We start from the raw sequence: 19,000 nt of genomic DNA on the forward strand, positions 1-19,000 counted from the left end.
TCTTGATTTGAGAATTTTATAACCCCCCCTTGAGATCCCTAGAAATACTCAGGGGTGTCACAAAACCCAGGCTGGTAATCACTGCCTTAATGACTTATTTTCTACTTTTTCCCCTATGATCATAGAAATAGCAGATTACCCCAGGGTGCTGAGTTCGTCTGGATGCAAAGAGGCTGGTTGCTAATTATTAAACTAGTCCTCAAAGCCTTAAACAGAATAATAACTTATAATACATCTCAATGGCAGTCACTTCCTGAAAAACTTAAGGACTCATAGGGAGGACAGTGCTCCTCTACTGGCCTGTGAATTTTGCCATGGCCCCAAGAAGCAGTTAGCTGAAAACTTCCGACGGTTTTCCTTTTAGTACTTCTAGTGCTGCTGGGGCCACTGTTTAAGCAATATTCCTCTCAGCCAATCTGAGGTTAAGCTGCCAATCTGGGAAAAGAGGAGCCACATCCATGGTGATTGGGTGCTTGTTATGTGCTAAAGAAATTATTATTTTGTCCTTACAAAATTCCTCTGTGGTACATATCACTGGCCTCATTTTAAATATGAGAATTCTGAAGCTAACAGAGCTTAAATTATAGGATTACAGTCACAAAACTAGGATTCAAAGTCAGATCCTCCTAATGTCAAAGTCCTGGTCCACCCAGCACCTTCCTCCATCCCAAGGGGTTGGGAGGCCATTCCCCACCTAATGTTATGGTAGAGCAAGCCTAAAGCAGCCCTGGCCTGAACCATTCCACATGTGCCTGAAACATACATGTGTGTGGTTTTATTTCTATTTAAGGATTTCTAGATATTTCCAGATAACCAGAAATCTAGCATCTTCAAACTCCTGGTGCTAATTATGAGAACACAAGGTCCTTTACACTCTAGATGGTTTGTCAATGACAGAGAAAACCCAGATGTTGGTAGGAACTCTCCAGACCAGAGCCGTGGGAGCCAGTAAGGGCAGATACATACATAGATCAACATCCTGAGACAGTGGTATTGTACAATGGCTCTGTCCAGTAGAACTTACTAGGAAGATGATAAATTCTCTATTTGTGCAGTCTAGTGTGGTGACTGTGAACTTCATGTGGCTATTAAGCAGGTGGAATGTGGCTATGCATTTGAGGAATTAGATTTATACCATATTGGACAGTACAGGAAGAAATCACCTTTGGGAGATACATGGGCCTCAGTTTCCTCAACTTCTGCATGAGAGGCTGACCCTAAAGTTATGTTATTCTGTGAGGATGAGGCTTGTGACAGAGATGAGCATATGGATTAAAAAAAAAAAAGGTGATTTTCCATTTAGGAATTCTTCAGCCTTATGATGCACTAGAAAAAGACAAAGGCTATCTGAAGCCCTAAACCACTTCTGTGTTATTTCAGTGAAGCTTTAAGAATACCTGATTCAAGAATTCTGAATCATTAGGCACTTGGGAGAAAGACCAATGCTTGGATGGGGACAAAATCAGAGAAAAGGGGCATGTTTCCTTAAATTGGAAAGTAATGTACTTTATACAAGAACAAGCTGTGGCTTCTGATAAGTGTGTAACTGAAAGCGTACTGTTTGTCCTGGATGGGAAATGTGAAGCAGTAAACACCCACTCTGGACCCAACTCACTTGGCTCCTCTCTACTTTGGGCAGCTAATTAACACAGGACTACTTGCTCCCCAGGGCTCTAAGAAAGTCCCAGTTTTTACATGGCAATTCAGGGACCTTAAAATGCTACAGTTGGGAATATGGACTCTGGATCCAGAATGACTGGAATTAAGTCCCAGTTCTGCCAATGAGGACTTAACATATATAATACACACACACACACACACATATACATACAATACATAAGTTCTCTGGGCCCCAGGGCCCTCCTCTGTAAAACTGGGGTCATTTTAATTAGTCTGCTTTATAGATGGTTCCAATATTTAAAAGAGATCCCTGACACAATGTATGTTCCATGACAACACCATTATGACTGTGTGACGAACAGCCTGGGAAAGAGGAGTACTGTCTCCTTCTCTAGGGCCTTGCTTTTAGTATTTTGTTGACATTTAAATCTATAATCATTATGTTCCTTCAAACAATATATAGTACCATGCTAAATATATTTACCTGCATGTAGTAAGCTGTACAATAAAGCTTTCAGTTCTGATATACATCATAAACACTAAATGTCAAAGATATGACTTAGTTAAAAGATAAAATTAACTAAAACACAAGTTGAAGAGGATGGGAAAATGACAGGTAATGACACTGCATAATATGCAAGGTCTGCAGAAAGGAGTAGGTTATAATACATTTGCTCCATAATTTCCATTTTTTTCTTAAGAGGTATCAACAAAATAAACAAAAACTGTATAATCACTTAAAAAGTTATGTACCATGTTTTCTCCACTAGTCATCTGAGGATGCTACTCTTTTATAATGTAAACTTATATTTCAAAAAGGTAAGGAATTTTTTGTTAATGGAAAACATCAATGGGATCTCAGAAAAATAACATCTAGACCAGTGCTAGGGATGATGTTACATCTGAAGTATTGCTGGAATGTGACAAAACAGAATTGAAGCTTTAATGGTTTGGAGATGAAGTGTCCCCAAAAAGCTACTTTCTATATTAATGAGATGAAATTGTGAGAGCTGTGGCCTAATCAGTCCAGATTGGTGTTTACTGTAGGTAGGTGGGGCATGGCTGGAGGAGGTAGGTCACTGGGGTTATTCCCTGGAAGGGTGATTCTTACCGTGGCTCCATTTTTCTCCTTACTCTCTGCTTCCTAGTCACCATGAGGTGAGTTGCTTTTCTCCACTGCACCCTTTGGCCCTGATGTCCTGCTTCAACTTAGGCCTAGAACAATGGACTCTGCTGTCTATAGATTGATACCCCTGAAACCATGAGCCCCAAATAAACTTCCCTTCCTCTAAGCTGTTCTTGTTAGGAACTTTGGTCACAGTGATGCAAAGCTGACTAAAATAAAATCATTTCAAAATATGTATAGCAATTTGAGATTATCATGACAGCCTGGCACTTGGTTGTTGGCCTCATATTTTATGTCTTTTTAAAAAGATTATTTCATTTTTCTAATAACTTATTTTTGGTGGATCTTACATAAGTATTACTTACGATGAACTGGGCAGACACTTTGAGAAGCACCAAGTTGAATCATAGTCTACAGTATACATAGCTACAAAGGACAAAAATTGGCAAATTCAGAACATCAACAGATATAGTCATTGCTCAACTGCATTATCCTTAGGGACATTTCCTAAGAAACAAGAGGAGGGGAGATACGACAGGAAAAGGAGGAAGGAAGGCAAGGAGAGAAAAACCTGTACATTGCTTTATGGGAATTAAAATTGTGATCATTACTATAAAACACCAAAGTAAAAGAAAAAAAAATAAATACACCAAAAATATCATGAGTAATACTTTTAATTGTTTAGCTTCTCACAGTATTCACATAACAGAAATTGACAAATCCATAATTTCCTCTAAAAGTGAACATGAAGAACAATATCCTGAAGATTATTGGTTTTTTTTTTCTCTTTTGTTAGTAGTTTTTTATTGTGATGGTTACACAGGCTTGTTGGCCCACTTGGAGCTGCTTCTTTCCAGTGAAGCCTCTCTCCAACCTGGCTCAGGAAGGGCCCAGCAGCTGTCCAGCTGAGACGTGCCCTGGCAGCCCCAGCAGATGTTCGTGATTCATACACACATTTCTGTACTATAAAAACTGCCTCTTGGGAGGTGAACTAAGTGAGCACAAGAATTGATACATCTGATATATTTGTAATACATCATCAATAAAATATAATTATAAAAAATAAGATTAAACTAACAAAAAATATTTTTATCCCTTATTAATACTTATAAAATAGTTATCATAAAACAGAATGGATATGTTTTTTAGTTTTTAAAAAATCAAAGTCTATATAAAGGCACAAGTTGAATCTAGTTTTCTTTTTCTTTATTTCTTTTTTCTTTTTTAAGAGACAGTTCTTAATATTTTAAGATGTCTGGCAAAAACAGACCTGTAAACACTGACATACTGCCTCACAGAGGAAATATCATTTGAAAATTGATCTAGAAAATTCCAAATAGATAGCTACATTCTTACTTGATAATTTAGAAAAGCTTTACTAAAGTTACAGTAACAAAATTCTCTGTCTCTTCCCTGTTATCCTTTTCCTGATAATCTCATCACAGTAAAAATGGCCAAAGTTTGATTTTAAGAGAATCAACTTAACAACATCTTAACCCATAAATTATTTTGCTGTGTTCAAATCTCAAACTTGTTTTGGCATCATTCTGCTAGGGTCAAGGGTTAGTTAGTTAGTTGCTCATTTCACTCATGAATCAAGAAACAAACATTTGCTCACTGTAAAAAATATTACAAATCTGTTTGTACAAAATTATTACAAATGTATACAGCTGAACAATTTTTAAAAATGAATCTCAAATTTCACAAAAGGTTTTCTTCAACTTCAACATACAAAAAATACAGAAAGTAATTCTAATTTCTAATCCACACATATCTAAATCTTATCAAAACTTTAAATGTTTATCTTTATCACAGTTATTAAATAGATACATTATTTAAAAATAAAAAAGATGTCAACATTGTGAGAACTAGACTGTAGGCCCCTGAGTTTGTGTCTGAAGAAGTCTTCTGAGTCAGGACATACTGGGGCTGGAGCTCTACCAGCACTGCCTCAAATAGCTTTGTGGTCTTGGATGAGTTATATAACCTCCTCAAACCTCAATTCTACCATCATTAGCATTTTACAAATATGTGTTCTAAGGAATATTAGTCTCATAAAAAAGGGTTCTGTGACCAAATTAAGGCAGAAACTGCTACACAATTTCTCCTTGTTTAGGAGATTCACAATGTGCATTAGTATTATTAAAGGCCCTGGAGAAGCCCTACAATATATTTGTCTAACTTTGTATCAATCTTAGTTAACCTCAGAATCCTTTCACTGACTAAAACACTTGTTGCTATCCTGTGGATCACACTTTAGAAAGCACAGGCCCAGTATATTTCAGGTCTCTTCCATCACTGGTATTGATAGAATGCAGGAAGAACAATAGTCTTTTGGCCCAGGTTGAGGGGAATAAGGATTTAGTGCCTTGGTTTTGACAAGTCACCTGTTCATACTTGCTGGTCCCTTGAAGAACAACATGATTCCCTTGTTCCTAATGAAAGACTTCAAGGTAAGTGGCAATGAACTGTCACAGAATCTTGCTGGCTACCTACCGTACAATAAGTAGCAGAACTTACTAGGAAAATAAGTTCCCTTTAATATAGATAGGTTAGTCTTCCTTTCCAGCATGGCTTTCCTCCACAACACATGCTTTTTCCACTGTTCCTTAAAACCCTTTTGCCCAACTTTAACTGCATCTTTGCCCTTTACTCACTTCCTTGCCAAAATGAAGTCAACTTGCAGGTAGACTGTCAGTCTGTAGGTTAAAGAGCTGCTCTTCCAAGAAAGCACCGCCAAGGCCATATTCTTCTTCATGCAGACGGATTTCTTCAGGTGACAGGTGGCTTGCTCCAAGAACAAACTCTGCAAATCTAGTAAGTGTTTTATGTTGTAAATAAAGTTAGTGGTATAACAAACAGAAAGGTTTATTTCTAAAATAACATGCACCCTTGCCTCTTATCCCTTTAATTAAATTGGACTCTGTGTCACTAGAGGATGGCATTTACACTCTTGGTATAAACAGGGAGATGGCTTATGCAATCCTCCTAGAGACAGCTATCCAGGGAAACAGTGGAGAAGTAGACAGAATTATGAGCACCCAGGGCAGTCAAATGCAACCAACCACTCCTGTTGCTAATTCCATCTGTTGTTCTTCTTATTATTATTTTTGTAGTTCTGAGGATCGAACCTGGGGCCTTATGCATCCTGGGCAAGTGTTCTATGACTGAGCTATATATCCCCGACCTTTTTCCTATTTTTTTGTAAGTTTAAATTTATTATTCATTATTTTAATGTCAATACCTCTCATCAAATCAATATTTATTCAGACAATAGCAGCTCTATTGCAAAGTCATAGTACTGAGGAAAGAGAACTGCTACCAACTTCATCATCTGTGATCCAGGGAAGTAGTCTGTTTCTAAACTAAAGTGCCTCTCTCAAAAAGGCTTTTTTATTTTTTAAACCAGAGATTGAACCAAGGGCAAGGGCACTTAATCACTGAGTCAAATCTCTAGTCCTTTTTATATTTTATTTGGAGACAAGGTCTCACTAAGTTGGTGAATCTGGCTTTAAACTTGCCTTCTGCCTCAGTCTCCCAAGATGCTGACAACCTTATGATTTTAAAATAATTTGGACCAAGCTGTGGCCAAAGCAGCTGAGCAGAGCTTACTTTTTAGGAGCCTGGAGTCTGGAGATGGCTATCCAGGATGGGAAGTCAGGCCGGCGACAGGCTCTGCGCAGTTCCTCCAGGGCACTGGTTGTTTCAGCATCAGCTTGTTCCCTATATTCCTCTTCAGTAAGACACTTAACCACTGGCTGTCCTGGTGTAAACCACGGCTTCATTTTCCTAAAACATGTGGCATTTGGTTGCTAGATTCCTGCCCAAGTCAATTCTCAGGATTTAGAAAACTATATATCTTAGGAATAGTAATCCCTCTCTTAAAGCCCTGTAGACCATACCTATGCTCTTCACTGTCCTTAATGATTGAGGTATACAGAACATGTGGTTTGGGCCTGATGTTTGCTTTTTTGCTTCCTGAACTATCCAATAACGTCCTAAGACCCTTCAGAAGCAATTTCTGACACAGAATGTTAATTGTCCTTTTCTTCCTTGGTGAATTCTACTTACACAATCAGACAATTACAAGTCGGACTTATTTATGCTTGGCCTGCTGATTTTCTTGCACACTGACAGAAGCCAGCCTTTGAGATGTCCTTTTAAGGAGACCCAATGGTCTCCTTTAGTCTTTAGACAAAGAAGCTGCATTTGTGGGTTATCACTTCCACCTAGTGGTGGTAATTCTCACTAAACCTAGAGAAAGAGCATATATCGCACAAAGGTCTTTTATGTACAATAATTTATATTAGTTCTTTCACAACATGCCAAGAGGCTCATGACTGGAATTTTCTTTTTCCAACCAGGAAAGTCCCAAATCTCATAAAATGTAGTCATATAAACACTTACATATCTAATAATCTCATAAAAAGGACAATGATATTTATCAATTAGTTTTTAAAAATGTTTTGAGGTGCTTTTAAATTTAATTTAATCAGGGGTTTCCAAATCTAAATGAACATCAGAATTATCAGGAAGTTTTAAAAAACATATTTTAAGGGTTGAGATCTCAAAAATCTTTTACCATTTAAAAATCATCTGATAGTGAATGAGCTAGATTGAGGAACCACTGACATTATTTCCTTCTCCTTTTCTGAAGCCCTGGCCTGGTTTCCCAAAGGAAAAACCCTGGATTCAGCCAGAAGACTGGGGCAGATTCCTGGCTTTGAGGTTACTCACTGCATGAACCTGGGCAATTCCTTACCAATTCTGAGTCTACTTTGCTCATATAAAAATAATAAGAGCGGTAACATCTACCTCATGAAGTCACTACAGACTAAATGACTATTTGGGGTAGTAAAGAACTTAACATAGTAAGTGGCCTATAGTAGTATTCAATAAAGATAATCAAAAGAGTAGTATCATTTATCATTAAACTATATGGAAACAACTCTGGAAACTAAAAAGTACTATTAAAAAATCAGGGTATTATTTCTGGTTTATTTAACCTGAAATCCACTAATTTTTCATATAATAATTTACTAGGAGAATTTAAAGTTGAGAGTCTGTTGTACATTTTTATCATTATTGAACACACAGTAAGTGTATAAAAGAAGCATTGTGCAGGGACACACTTTGCTCTTGGCAGGTGGGTGGACAGTTACAGGGAAGGAAGAAGGAATTTCATCCTGGGTTCCTTAGGCCACAAGCCCGACAAAGGGCCAGGGATCTGGAAGCTATAGAGTGACAGAGGGACCTCTGGTCATCCCAGACACTATCTGCCTTGGGCAGATGGGCCGAGAGAGCCACTCAGTGTCAACCCCTCCACTGGCACTGCTGCCTTTTGGCCTCCACCACTCTATACAGGCAGCCTGTCCTGTCACTGGAGCATTTTAACCCTGTGACACTGCCACACATGCAGTCACCACATATATAAACTAAGTATCACCATAGAGTCCCCTTCCTTGTGGCCAATTTGGTAAACATCTATTAACTTCCTCTTCCAGTCCAGTCTCACTTCCTACTCCTTGTCCTCATCAGTGCATGCCTAGCCACTGTGATACCTGAGGACGGGTTTCCTACCACAGAGTCCTCCCCTTTTATCTACCCTCTGTCCCAGAAGATACATGGGCCACATCCCACTAACACACGAGTACATTCTGGTTATTTATATATATATAGTATTTATTTTTTAGTTATAGGTGGACACAATATCTTTATTTTATTTTCATGTGGTGCTGAGGATCGAACCCAGTGCCTCACACATGCTAGGCAGTGCTCTACCTCTGAGCCACAACCCCAGCCCTGTTGAATATATTTTTAATTAGATTAACTGCCAACATTTAAAAATCCTAAGAAGTCACATTTAAATCCCAAACAACACTTCTAGTATTTCTAGAAGTGTTCTATTATTTCTAGAATATCTTCAATGTAGAATCCATATTTTCACAAGGCAACAATCAGCTCAAGCTGAGTGGTAACTGTGTACCCTTTTTGATAAGGGTACACTGCAGAATTTCCCACCATCTTCAGGGTTACCCTACTGCCTCACCTCTGTCTGGCACAGTATCTCCCTAGCCTCAAGCATTTAACTTATAACTCCTGGTTAGGCAACAGAGATTAACTAAACCACATATCAGTAAACCCTTCCACAATGTACAGAACCAGACTAGATTCCTTGGCATGGCTTGCTGATGCCCCTTAATCTGGCCCTTGCCCACCTCACTAACTACCCTGATAGCTACTGCCTCATGATGACACCAAATGGGACTTTCTCTATGTCAGGAAAGCCCTGCACATTTATTCACTGAGCTATTTTGGCTCATTATTTAAGATTTAGTTTAGTGATATTTCCTGCAGGAAAGCATTCCTGAACTTTCTTTATATCCCATTAGTCCTTGGGCAAGCTCTATTTTGTCACTTAAAAGGCACAGAGACATACATCTATAAAGGGACCATCCCCATCTGTGCACCTGACATGAAAACAGATCTCAGACTCTATGACTGAAGACAGACATAACAAAAGCTTTGACAACAGAATTTGCCATGTCTTTCCTTCTATACTTTGAAAAGCCTTAAGCCTTAACTTAAAACCTAAGAAAGTCCTTAATGCAATCAACTGAATAACACCTTTCAATTATTTACAATTCATTTCTTTTTCCTAACTCTTATCTCACAAGCACAAATAATACATTAAAACAGTCTTTGGCTTTAATGAAAAGAAATGCAGAATAAAAGTAGAAATCTTTAGTAACCCAGAGCCCAAGTAATTTTGCCAATGATTTTAGTAAATTTCAAGTGAGCTCTAATTACTTTGTAAGTGGTGGTGCATCTCTGAAAGATTAATGAAGACAAGAAATGGATATGGGATGAGATGATTAGAGCTCTCTATCCTTCTCCTCTCTCAAAGTGTTATCTCCAGAGTAAATGTAGTTAATTATGAAATAAAATATCACATGTTATAAAAACAAATCCCCCCAAACAACAAAACCAGAACTCAATTTGTCAAATTTATGGGGGGAAAAAAAAAAGATTACACACCACTTCACATAACTGAATACTTTCATTAGGTAGTGCAGACTCCCAGAGGACATAAGAAGGATCATGACTACATAAGCAAATTGAGGCACGGCCACACCAGCATAGATTAGAACCAGGGAGAGAAGCCGTAGGGTCCACATGAGAAGACTTCTGCTCTTGTCATCAACAAGGGGTCCATGTTTGTAGCAGGCAGCAAAACTGAAAAATCCAACTACCAAAACATAGCCTGGAAAAGCAGAGGAAGGTATAATAATGTAAATCTGAATTTGAAATCTTATGTAAAAATATTGGCAAAGCCTTGACTTAAAAGTAAAATCTGTGAGATTTTAATTTTATTTTTTCCATTAAAGGTTGGGGCAGGGCAGGGGTGGAGTATACAGCTAGTTATTAGCCTTTTTTTTGCAGTGCTGAACCCATGGCCTCATACATGCTAGGCAAGCATGCTACCACTGAGTTAAATCCCCAGCCCTTAGGTTGACTTTTAAAATAATACAGGATGTATGGTCATTATAATAGTGATATATTAAGCATGTTTTATTTTAGCCCAATGTCATAGATGGGTAAATGTTATCATGGTTGCTTTGGTCAGAAATAAGTTACAGTAGAATTCAGACTGCTATAAACCCTATTTTTAATCTTCAAGTCACAAAAGGAAAATGTGATTTTTTGGTGAAGGGATCAGATGATCACTCGACTAATCTAGTGCTCAGTCCATCATTGCCTATGTGTAACTATATAATACTATGTTTCCAGTTATGATCCAATGTGAAGTGTATATTGCCTCTTATGTATCCCACCAAAAGCATTTAATTTGTATGTAACCAAACATTCACATCTAACTTCTAGTTTACAGGAAATATGGGAGAAGAAGTACAAGTTAAATTATGCCTCACAGGAGTCATTAGATAAATCCAGAAAGTGGACATTCTATTGGACAACTAGCTTGCTCTCTTCAGCACACCACTGTGATGAAAACAGGAATTGCTATGAATTAAGAGATTTATAAACATAACTGATACAAACTGTGGTTCTGGACTATATCCTGGCTTATACAAACCAGCCATCAAGGTGACTGGGCAATTTTAACATGGCCTGAGTAATAGATGACTTTTTGTAATTATTAATTTTTTTAAAAAACCCATAGTAGAACTAAGAGTAGAGTTCAGTTTTAGCCTGCATAAGGCCCTGGGTTCAATCCCCAGCAACTCACCCCAAAATGCCCTTTGTTTTTAGAGATGAATAGAAAAGAATTTAGAGGAGCCTACCATGTTATCTGTAATTTACTTTTTAAAATATCTTATTATGTTAACAAAGAAAATGAGCTAAAAACATAAATTTCAAGTAAAACAAAATATTAATTGCTTTTTTCTTAGGGGTGATAAACATGTGAGAAATTTGATGCTAAGGGTTCTCCTACTGTCCATTATTTCCTAATAAAAACAAACAAAACGGGGTTTTTTTTTGTACAATGAATAAAGAAAATAAATGTTGTTTTTAGCTTTTGTTTCCAAAAAGTCCATTTTTTATTCGTCATTTATATTAAGGATTTCTCACCTTTCACATTAATACATTAAGAAAAAGTGTACACAGTCAAAAGGGACACTTTGTGTGTGTGTGCATGTGTGTGTTTGAGTGTGTGTGCGCATATTTTTTTAAATTTGTACTTTTTAGTTACTTTTTTTACTCTTTCGATCATTAGCATAGAAAATTAAGAAAGATTATAGGAAAAACTATTTAATATGGGATCCAAATGAATTTCAATTACCAACTATGGGAATAAAATAAACAAAATATTATTTTTAATGGTACCTCCTTTAGTTCAAAACGAAAATTCTGATGCTGGAAAGAAACATAGGTTAAAAGAAGGCTTCTAGTAATTACAGATTCACCAGTAAGAGAAAGTGCTGTTTTTAATTCTTACATACCAAACATATATGTTCTGTTTTCATACCACAGCCACTTGAGATCTTCCATCAGTTGGCACACAACATAAACTGAAGCAAACCAACAACCAACCATTAGAGCCCCAAAGGTGCTATACTGTGTGTGGAAGAAAATAATAACACATTTTTTGGTTCATTCATTCTTGTAAAAATAGAAGAAAACAAACGCTTTGTATTACATCTATATCAAACTGAGATAAAACCAATCTCAAGATTCTCTCTAGAGTCTTGCTACTCAATATGGTTCACAAAACAGCGTAATTGGCATGACATGGGAATTTATGGGAAATTTAGGCTCTCAGACTGCTGAAACTGAATCTGCAATTTAACAAGGTCCCCAAGTGGTTTTGCACATAAAATTAGAGAAACACTATTAAAAAGAACAAATTTATCTCAAAATACAGCTGTTATTACAAACTTTAACCAGAGTAATAGCAACATTACCATCATGGATTATTATTTACTTATCCTCAACTAAGTTCAGGGCAGTATGCTTTTGAAGGTGTGCTGTAGAAATAATAATAAAGAATAAATCCCCAGATGCAGCAATGCTATTAACAAGGCCCCCAAGATTCAGCATCATGAGAGTCCTAAGTTTGGCCAAGATAAAATTTTCTCTCAATATAGAATCATAGAATCAGTCTCCTGTCACTCAGAAAGCCAACCAACCAACCACATACATACTACCTAGAAAAAAAAAAAAAGGTCTCAAAAGACATATTGCCATAACCTAATACTTAGGTAAATCTATATAAAATAATAAATAAAATGAACTCTCCAGAAATATTATATTTTAAAGTCAGGTAATATAGTGAAGAAACATTGTTTGAATTAGGAACTGTCAATAACATAAATAAATTGATTAGTATTTTACACCTATCAGATTACAGTTTCCATTTTTTTATTTATTGACACATATCATGCCTACCTTTGGAATGTATCTTTTCACCAACAGCAGTATAAAGACTAAAGTCATTACAACACCCAGCATAGTCCCCGAAGAGTAATAGAAAACAGGGCTTCTGTCAAGACAAGCAGATAAAAGTCAGTTTAAATGCCAAGAGCACTTTCAATATGAAAAAAAAACATGTTCAACATGACAACAGTAGCCATGAAGAATATCAAGAAAAAAAAACTCAGAGGGCAACTCTAATTAAATCCTGTTCTTACAGTCTTGTAATTTATAGTAAATAGCTTGAAATCAGTCTTCCAATTTATAGTATATAGCTTTCCATTAACTCAAAACAGGATGTCTGAGTTATCTTATGTATTTAGAATGTGATCTGACAACAGTAATTGAGCACCTGTCAGGTAGCAGGCACTTATCTTAGAGTTTACATGTATTTTTAGTTATCTATGTCTAAGTTTTATAGAGGAGGAAAGGCATCAGGAAGTTAGAAGACCTTCCCAAATATACACTAACTGGAGGATTCAGGATTGCAGCCCAGCTCCTTGGAGTCCAAGCTTTACTCTTCCTGCTCTATACGAGTTGTCTGGTTTATAAAGCTTGTAGATGACATTAAGCCTATTTAATTGAACCAAGGATAAGCTCAAAAATGAACAATGTTAAGAATGCTTGAAAATGTTGGATATTAACTAGCATGAGAAACTTAAAAAGTGCAATATTGGAAAGAGATTGATTTTTGCACAAATGAAATTGCAAGAAATGAAAATGTCAGAATAATATGCTTATTCAAGAGTCAGATATTTGTTATATTCAACTTTATATATCTGAGCCACAAATCTAGGAGGCAGCTCTAATGAAATAGAGTGAGGCACTTGGCATCAGAAAACCTGAGTATGAATCTGGGCCCTGATAAGAACCAGTTGTACGATGATGGATGTTGTTTTTCTCATTGATAAAATGAGAATATACAGAGTTTACATAGCTGTTATGAAAATCTAATAAAATATGTTAACACATAAAATAATGCATATAAAAGCACTTTGTACTTTACACATACCATGCTATACAAATAACTGTTGCTGTCTTTAAAGATCTTTCAAACACTATGTTCAGACCTACTGTTTGCAAAACCTAAAGCAAGAACAAAAATGCACAATGGTGTAAAAATATTTACAATAGGGTCGAAAATGACCATTAAATAAAATAACCCATTTAAGTCACAAAGCCAAGAATGTAAAAATGAATACTCACTGACTCAAGGTCTTTGCATAAAAGAAAAGGAAAATGCCTGCCACAAATACAAGGAAAAGTTTGAAATCCACAACTGAAATAAAAAAAGACAAACACACAAAAAACATTTCGTGACAATATACTTTTGTTGTTAAAAGAAGAGACATGTCACTTAAACTGAATCCAAAAAGTCAAATGTAACTAACAAACTTACTCTTTCGATTCACTCTTATTGTATAAATAAATATTTCCCTGACAGGATTCACAGAGAAGCACTTGGTTTCCTCGTATGGACTGATGATTATAGTTATTTCATTAGATTCTTTTGGTGCCCAAAACTTATGAATAACACATTTGATAAAAGTCAGAATTGTTTCTGGATACTGGCAATTACGCATTTCTGTGATATATACAATACTGAGCAGGCCCGGACTGGTAATTTTCACCTATAAAACAAAAGCAAAGAAATTCATAAATACAGAAGTAAAAACTTCTCATAAACTTCCTAAAAACATTAGCAGAGGAGTAAGAAGAACCCAACACTTGTTTAAGGAAGAACACACAGATGCACATGGTCATGTACTGAGCCCAGGATCCAAATGATGGATCCTACACATCTGCATTTAATCCAAACACACGTTGGCATTTTTGAAAGTGGATATTTCTTCCTCTCTTCTAGCAAGTCTTTGTGATCAAGAGACACATAAGGGACCTTAAAGGCTCCTGGAACCCTATTTTATGTATACTGTTGTCCTCCACCCTACCTCAGCTAATCACTTTTATAGTCACACCCTGGTTCTGTCTGTACCAAACTGTAGCCCCTCCATGTGCTACATTTCATGCTTCTTTCAATGCCCTGACTATAATACAGACCAGAACATCTTTCTCCTGATCCTTACACCTTGGATGTACTCAAGTCCCTTCTTACCCAGCAAAATTCCATGCATAAGCCATTCCCTTCCATGTATCCTTAACTCCTTTGTATCCCTCTTGATTTATCATACTCATCTGGAAAATCCAACTCTGCATCTATTCCACTCTTGCATTTGTGCCACAAAATATGCTATGGAAAGGCACAGTGGTCTTGATTTGAATACATGACAGTGAACTTGAAGTAGGACCTAAAAGCTACAGTCATTCATACACACATCCCTCTGCCTTCACATCACCCTCCTCAATTTTCCAACACCTCTTCCCCATGCTCATTCTCAGATGATGATCCTTCCTACTTCACTAAAAATGGAAGAAATCAGCAGTGAATGTCAATCAGCTCCTATTCCCCTATCTACCCATCTGTCAGCATCTGTGGGCACATGCTCTGTTTCTCACCAGTTGGGAGAAAATTTCTGTCAGAGGAAATTAATACACTCACTTAACGGCAAGCCCCTGACTTGTGCACTAGATCCTATCTATCCTTTCCCTACTCAAGTACACCTCACGAGCACTTCTTCCCTCTTTACTAGGTCATTTCTATGAACATGCCACATGCTGCTATTTTTTCCATTTAAAGTAGAAAAACAACTTCCTATGGACTCCACTTTTCCCTTTAGCAATCCATTATTTTGCCTCTCACTGCAATAAAATTCCTTTAAAAAGTTGCTTATGCCTGCAGTCTCCAGTTCTTCTCTTCCCATTCTCTCTTTAACCCACATCAACCGGCTTTCACCCTAACAGGTTGTCCTAATTACGTCACTAGTGCCCTCATATGTCTCAACTGCTTACCAATTGACTTGTAGCCCTCTTATTGGACCCACCATTGGCACTTGGTGCTGCTTATCATTCCCTCTCCCTATTTCACTTTCTTAGGGCTTTCAAGACACTTCTTCTTCACTTATTGTTCCTTCTTTCCCCTCTGCTAGCTCCCTTCTTCTTTCTGACCTCCTAATATAAGACTGGCCCAGGCTCATCTCTTGGTCCTTGCTACCGTCTGGATATGGCTTGAGTGTATTTACTAGAGTTCATGTTTTGGGGGCTGGGCCCCTAGTGTGGCAGTGCTGAGAAACAGTGGGACCTTTAAGGGATGGGGCCTAATAGGAGCTCAGTGAGAGAGAAGCTCTGTATGGGGTTAAGCTAGATGTCTTGTGGGACCCCTGAGTTCTCTCCAGAGCAAGTTTTTATAAGAACAAACCTAACCCCTGAATCACTCACATGAGTTCTGATATCTCCATGTTTTATATTTTATAGTTTTAAGTAGATCGGTAGATAGAAACAGATTTATGTGCAGGGATATAGGTGTGGATGCATACACATGATGGTGATATTCTAGTAGTAATGGACACACCTAGTGCTGAATGCACCCTGGAAAAAATTATGACTGCAGGGTTGGGTCTAGGAAACTACAACATGAGCCTGAAACATTTTTGTTTGCTAGAAAATATGTAGTACTTGGGCTGGGTTGTAGCTCAGTGGTGGAGTACTTGCCTGCTGTGTGTGAGGCACTGGGTTTGATCCTAAGCATCCCATAAAAGTAAATTAATAAAATAAAGGTATTGTGTCCATCTACAATTAAAAATATTTTTAAAAGAAAAAGAAATATGTAGTACTCAAAGAGATGATAGGCACAAGTTAAAAAAAAACACTGAGATGGTTTGAAAGAGCACCATATTCACCAAATCTAGGACAATTTGAGTATCAAAAGAGGTAATGGATTATAGTCTATTGAATGAATTTGACACTTTATGAGAATACCTGGATATAAATAAATTAATAAATAGAAGGAGGAAAAACTCTTCCCTAGTAGAATGACAATGAATGTAAAAAGAATAATGGAATTAGAAAATCATCTGATAAATATGATGATGATAGGCAAGCATCCCTAGAGGCTAGAAAGTTGATGAGGAACAGAATATACACACAGTCTCAAATTATCTCTTCGAAAAACTCGTTCATTAATAAAAGAAAAACAGTAAATTTAAAGTGGAAGGTCTTGGCAGATACCACCTTAAACAAGTGATCAAAGTGTTGTATATATTTGTAGTATAAATCAATATCATGTGCCTCCTGATAAGAATTTTCCAGTTATCTCCTCAGTCTAGAACATTCTTTTCTCAGATACCCTCTTGGTAACTCACTTCACTGAAATCTTTCTTAATGATACCTTCTCAATAAAACTATTCTGATGACTCCCTTTAATATCATAGCTTCAACACTATATTCGCTTGGATGGTATATTCACTGAGAGTGGTCTAGAAAGGGGCTGGAGAAGTAGGCAGAGGAGTTAACATACTCTTTCCACACCACTGCTCCTTGAGCGGCTCTATGTGATCTTCGAATCAGCCTCATCCTAACACTCGGCTACATGCCATACAAAATGTACTTTTTATTCTTACATTTTAACACCCTGTCCTTAAGACATGATTTAAAAGTAGGCTCCTACCTGCACAGATGACCACAGAGATGTCCACTCCATTTGGGAATTCTGATTGTAGCAATAACATTTTGACTCAGAAGTTTGAATAAAATCCATCTCTTTCAAAGCTTTACATCTTGGAACTAAGAGAGGAAAAAAATGTAATTTCTTAAATATTTAATTGCCCAGAATCTTTTTTTTTAATTATTCGAAGAGAGATAGTAACAGTTTTAACATTCTGTGACTAATAAATTTTTCTATAAGGTAATTTTAGTCCTTTGGTCTTCATGACCTAGCAGGACACAGAAAATATCCTAGTCCAGTATAAAGGCTCTTATGACATGGAGGGCACTACACAGGCATAGAGAGTAACCATGTCTTCAGTCCTGAAGCAGAGGCCAGCAGTTAAGGGTGGCTTCCCAGAAAAAGTGAAATACAAATGGATGATTGGAAGCAACAAGACAGTCAGGGGTTGAGGGTGGCAAATATGTAGGAAATCATGGGAGTAGTTCAGTTGAGGGATATCTAACTGATATATTGGCATAGGAACAAGAATCCTGTGGAGGGATACATGGAAACATCTCAACATTTGCTGTTGGAGAGGCGAGCAGTGCTTACTTCACACAAAGAATGTGAATTGGGCTGGGGATGTGGCTCAAGTGGTAGCGCGCTCGCCTGGCATGCGTGCGGCCCAGGTTCGATCCTCAGCACCACGTACAAACAAAGATGTTGTGTCCGCCAATAACTAAAAAGAAATAAATATTTTTTAAAAAAAGAATGTGAATTCATCCTGAAAGCAGAGCACTGAAAGATTTTAGGAAATATCAGAGTCTCAGCAGGAAACTGCTGGCAATCAAAAGGAATTAAACAGTTCAGTAAGGGTTAGGTAGTGTTAAGGCACCAATCATAAGGCATGTGAAGTTTCCAGGCACCAACAACAGCAGGAAGCACCTGATACAGCAAAGAAGAGCCCATGTTACTGGAGCTCTGAACTAAGTGAGGAGGGAGAAATAACAGATTCAACAGCTCTTAGGAAATGAAACCAACAGGCTTTGGAGGTTCATTGGGTGAAGAAGTAAGATAATATGAAGGTATCTTGTGACTGGAAAGATAGTGAAGCCCTTTCAACAGAAAACAAATACTAGAAAAGAAGCAAAGTTTGTGAGAGGATTGTGGGATGAGTTCAATTCTAGACACATATGTACCCAGTTTTCACTGGTGGAATTAAGTGAAAATGGGCAGATCCATAGCATAAGTGAAATTTGTCTGGAGATGGCTATAGATACAAAAATATGAGTATGCATGTACACAAATATATGTTGCATACCACATATAATAATTACACACTTATGATACTACATAACTATACGAGAGAGGGGAGGGGGAAATAAGTGCTATAATTATTGAAAGTTAATGTGGTAAATGCTAAAATAAATAAATAAATAAATAAATGGGGGTCATTCTTCTGTGACCACTGCTGTTTGGATGTGAAATTTAGTAAGTTCTTCTGAATCCAAGACAGAGTATCAAACAGGAAATATCTCCCAAATAGGAAACAGCTATAGGAAATATTCTTGGTTCCCCAGAGAAATGGGTCTGATATCCAATACCTAACTCCTCTGAGGAAAGTATGGTCTGCTATTTCTACAGAAAAACCTAAAATGAAGCTAGAACATCCTGCTATATCAAAGCTGGCGAAGGAGTGGTTAACCAGCAATAACTAGTCAACAATTATACCTATTTAGGGAGTAATCTTGAATAAGCTCTGATAGTTTTCTGTTCTGGTT

At 37.2% G+C, this 19,000-nt stretch overlaps 1 protein-coding gene across 22 annotated transcripts in view; it reads right to left on the reverse strand.

Moving 5' to 3' along the window:
• Positions 1-3,402: 3,402 nt before the first annotated feature.
• The window catches only part of Nemp2 (nuclear envelope integral membrane protein 2), a 121,056-nt gene continuing 105,458 nt past the window's right edge, over positions 3,403-19,000 (reverse strand). For 20 of the 22 annotated variants that reach the window (XM_078017744.1, XM_078017736.1, XM_078017749.1 and 17 more), the window contains 8 exons: positions 17,241-17,356; positions 14,079-14,310; positions 13,886-13,958; positions 12,656-12,749; positions 11,710-11,824; positions 9,785-10,010; positions 6,359-6,535; positions 3,403-5,560 (listed from right to left, as the gene is read on the reverse strand). In XM_078017744.1, coding sequence (XP_077873870.1) covers positions 5,422-5,560; positions 6,359-6,535; positions 9,785-10,010; positions 11,710-11,824; positions 12,656-12,749; positions 13,886-13,958; positions 14,079-14,310; positions 17,241-17,356 — 1,172 coding nt within the window. In that variant the 3' untranslated portion in view covers positions 3,403-5,421. Of the gene's footprint in view, positions 5,561-6,358; positions 6,536-9,784; positions 10,011-11,709; positions 11,825-12,655; positions 12,750-13,885; positions 13,959-14,078; positions 14,311-17,240; positions 17,357-17,831; positions 17,959-19,000 lie in introns of all 22 variants that reach the window. The other 2 variants (XM_078017752.1, XM_078017754.1) reach the window with 1 other exon arrangement.

Source organism: Ictidomys tridecemlineatus, chromosome 7 (assembly GCF_052094955.1).
Source record: "Ictidomys tridecemlineatus isolate mIctTri1 chromosome 7, mIctTri1.hap1, whole genome shotgun sequence".
Lineage (NCBI taxonomy): Eukaryota > Metazoa > Chordata > Mammalia > Rodentia > Sciuridae > Ictidomys > Ictidomys tridecemlineatus.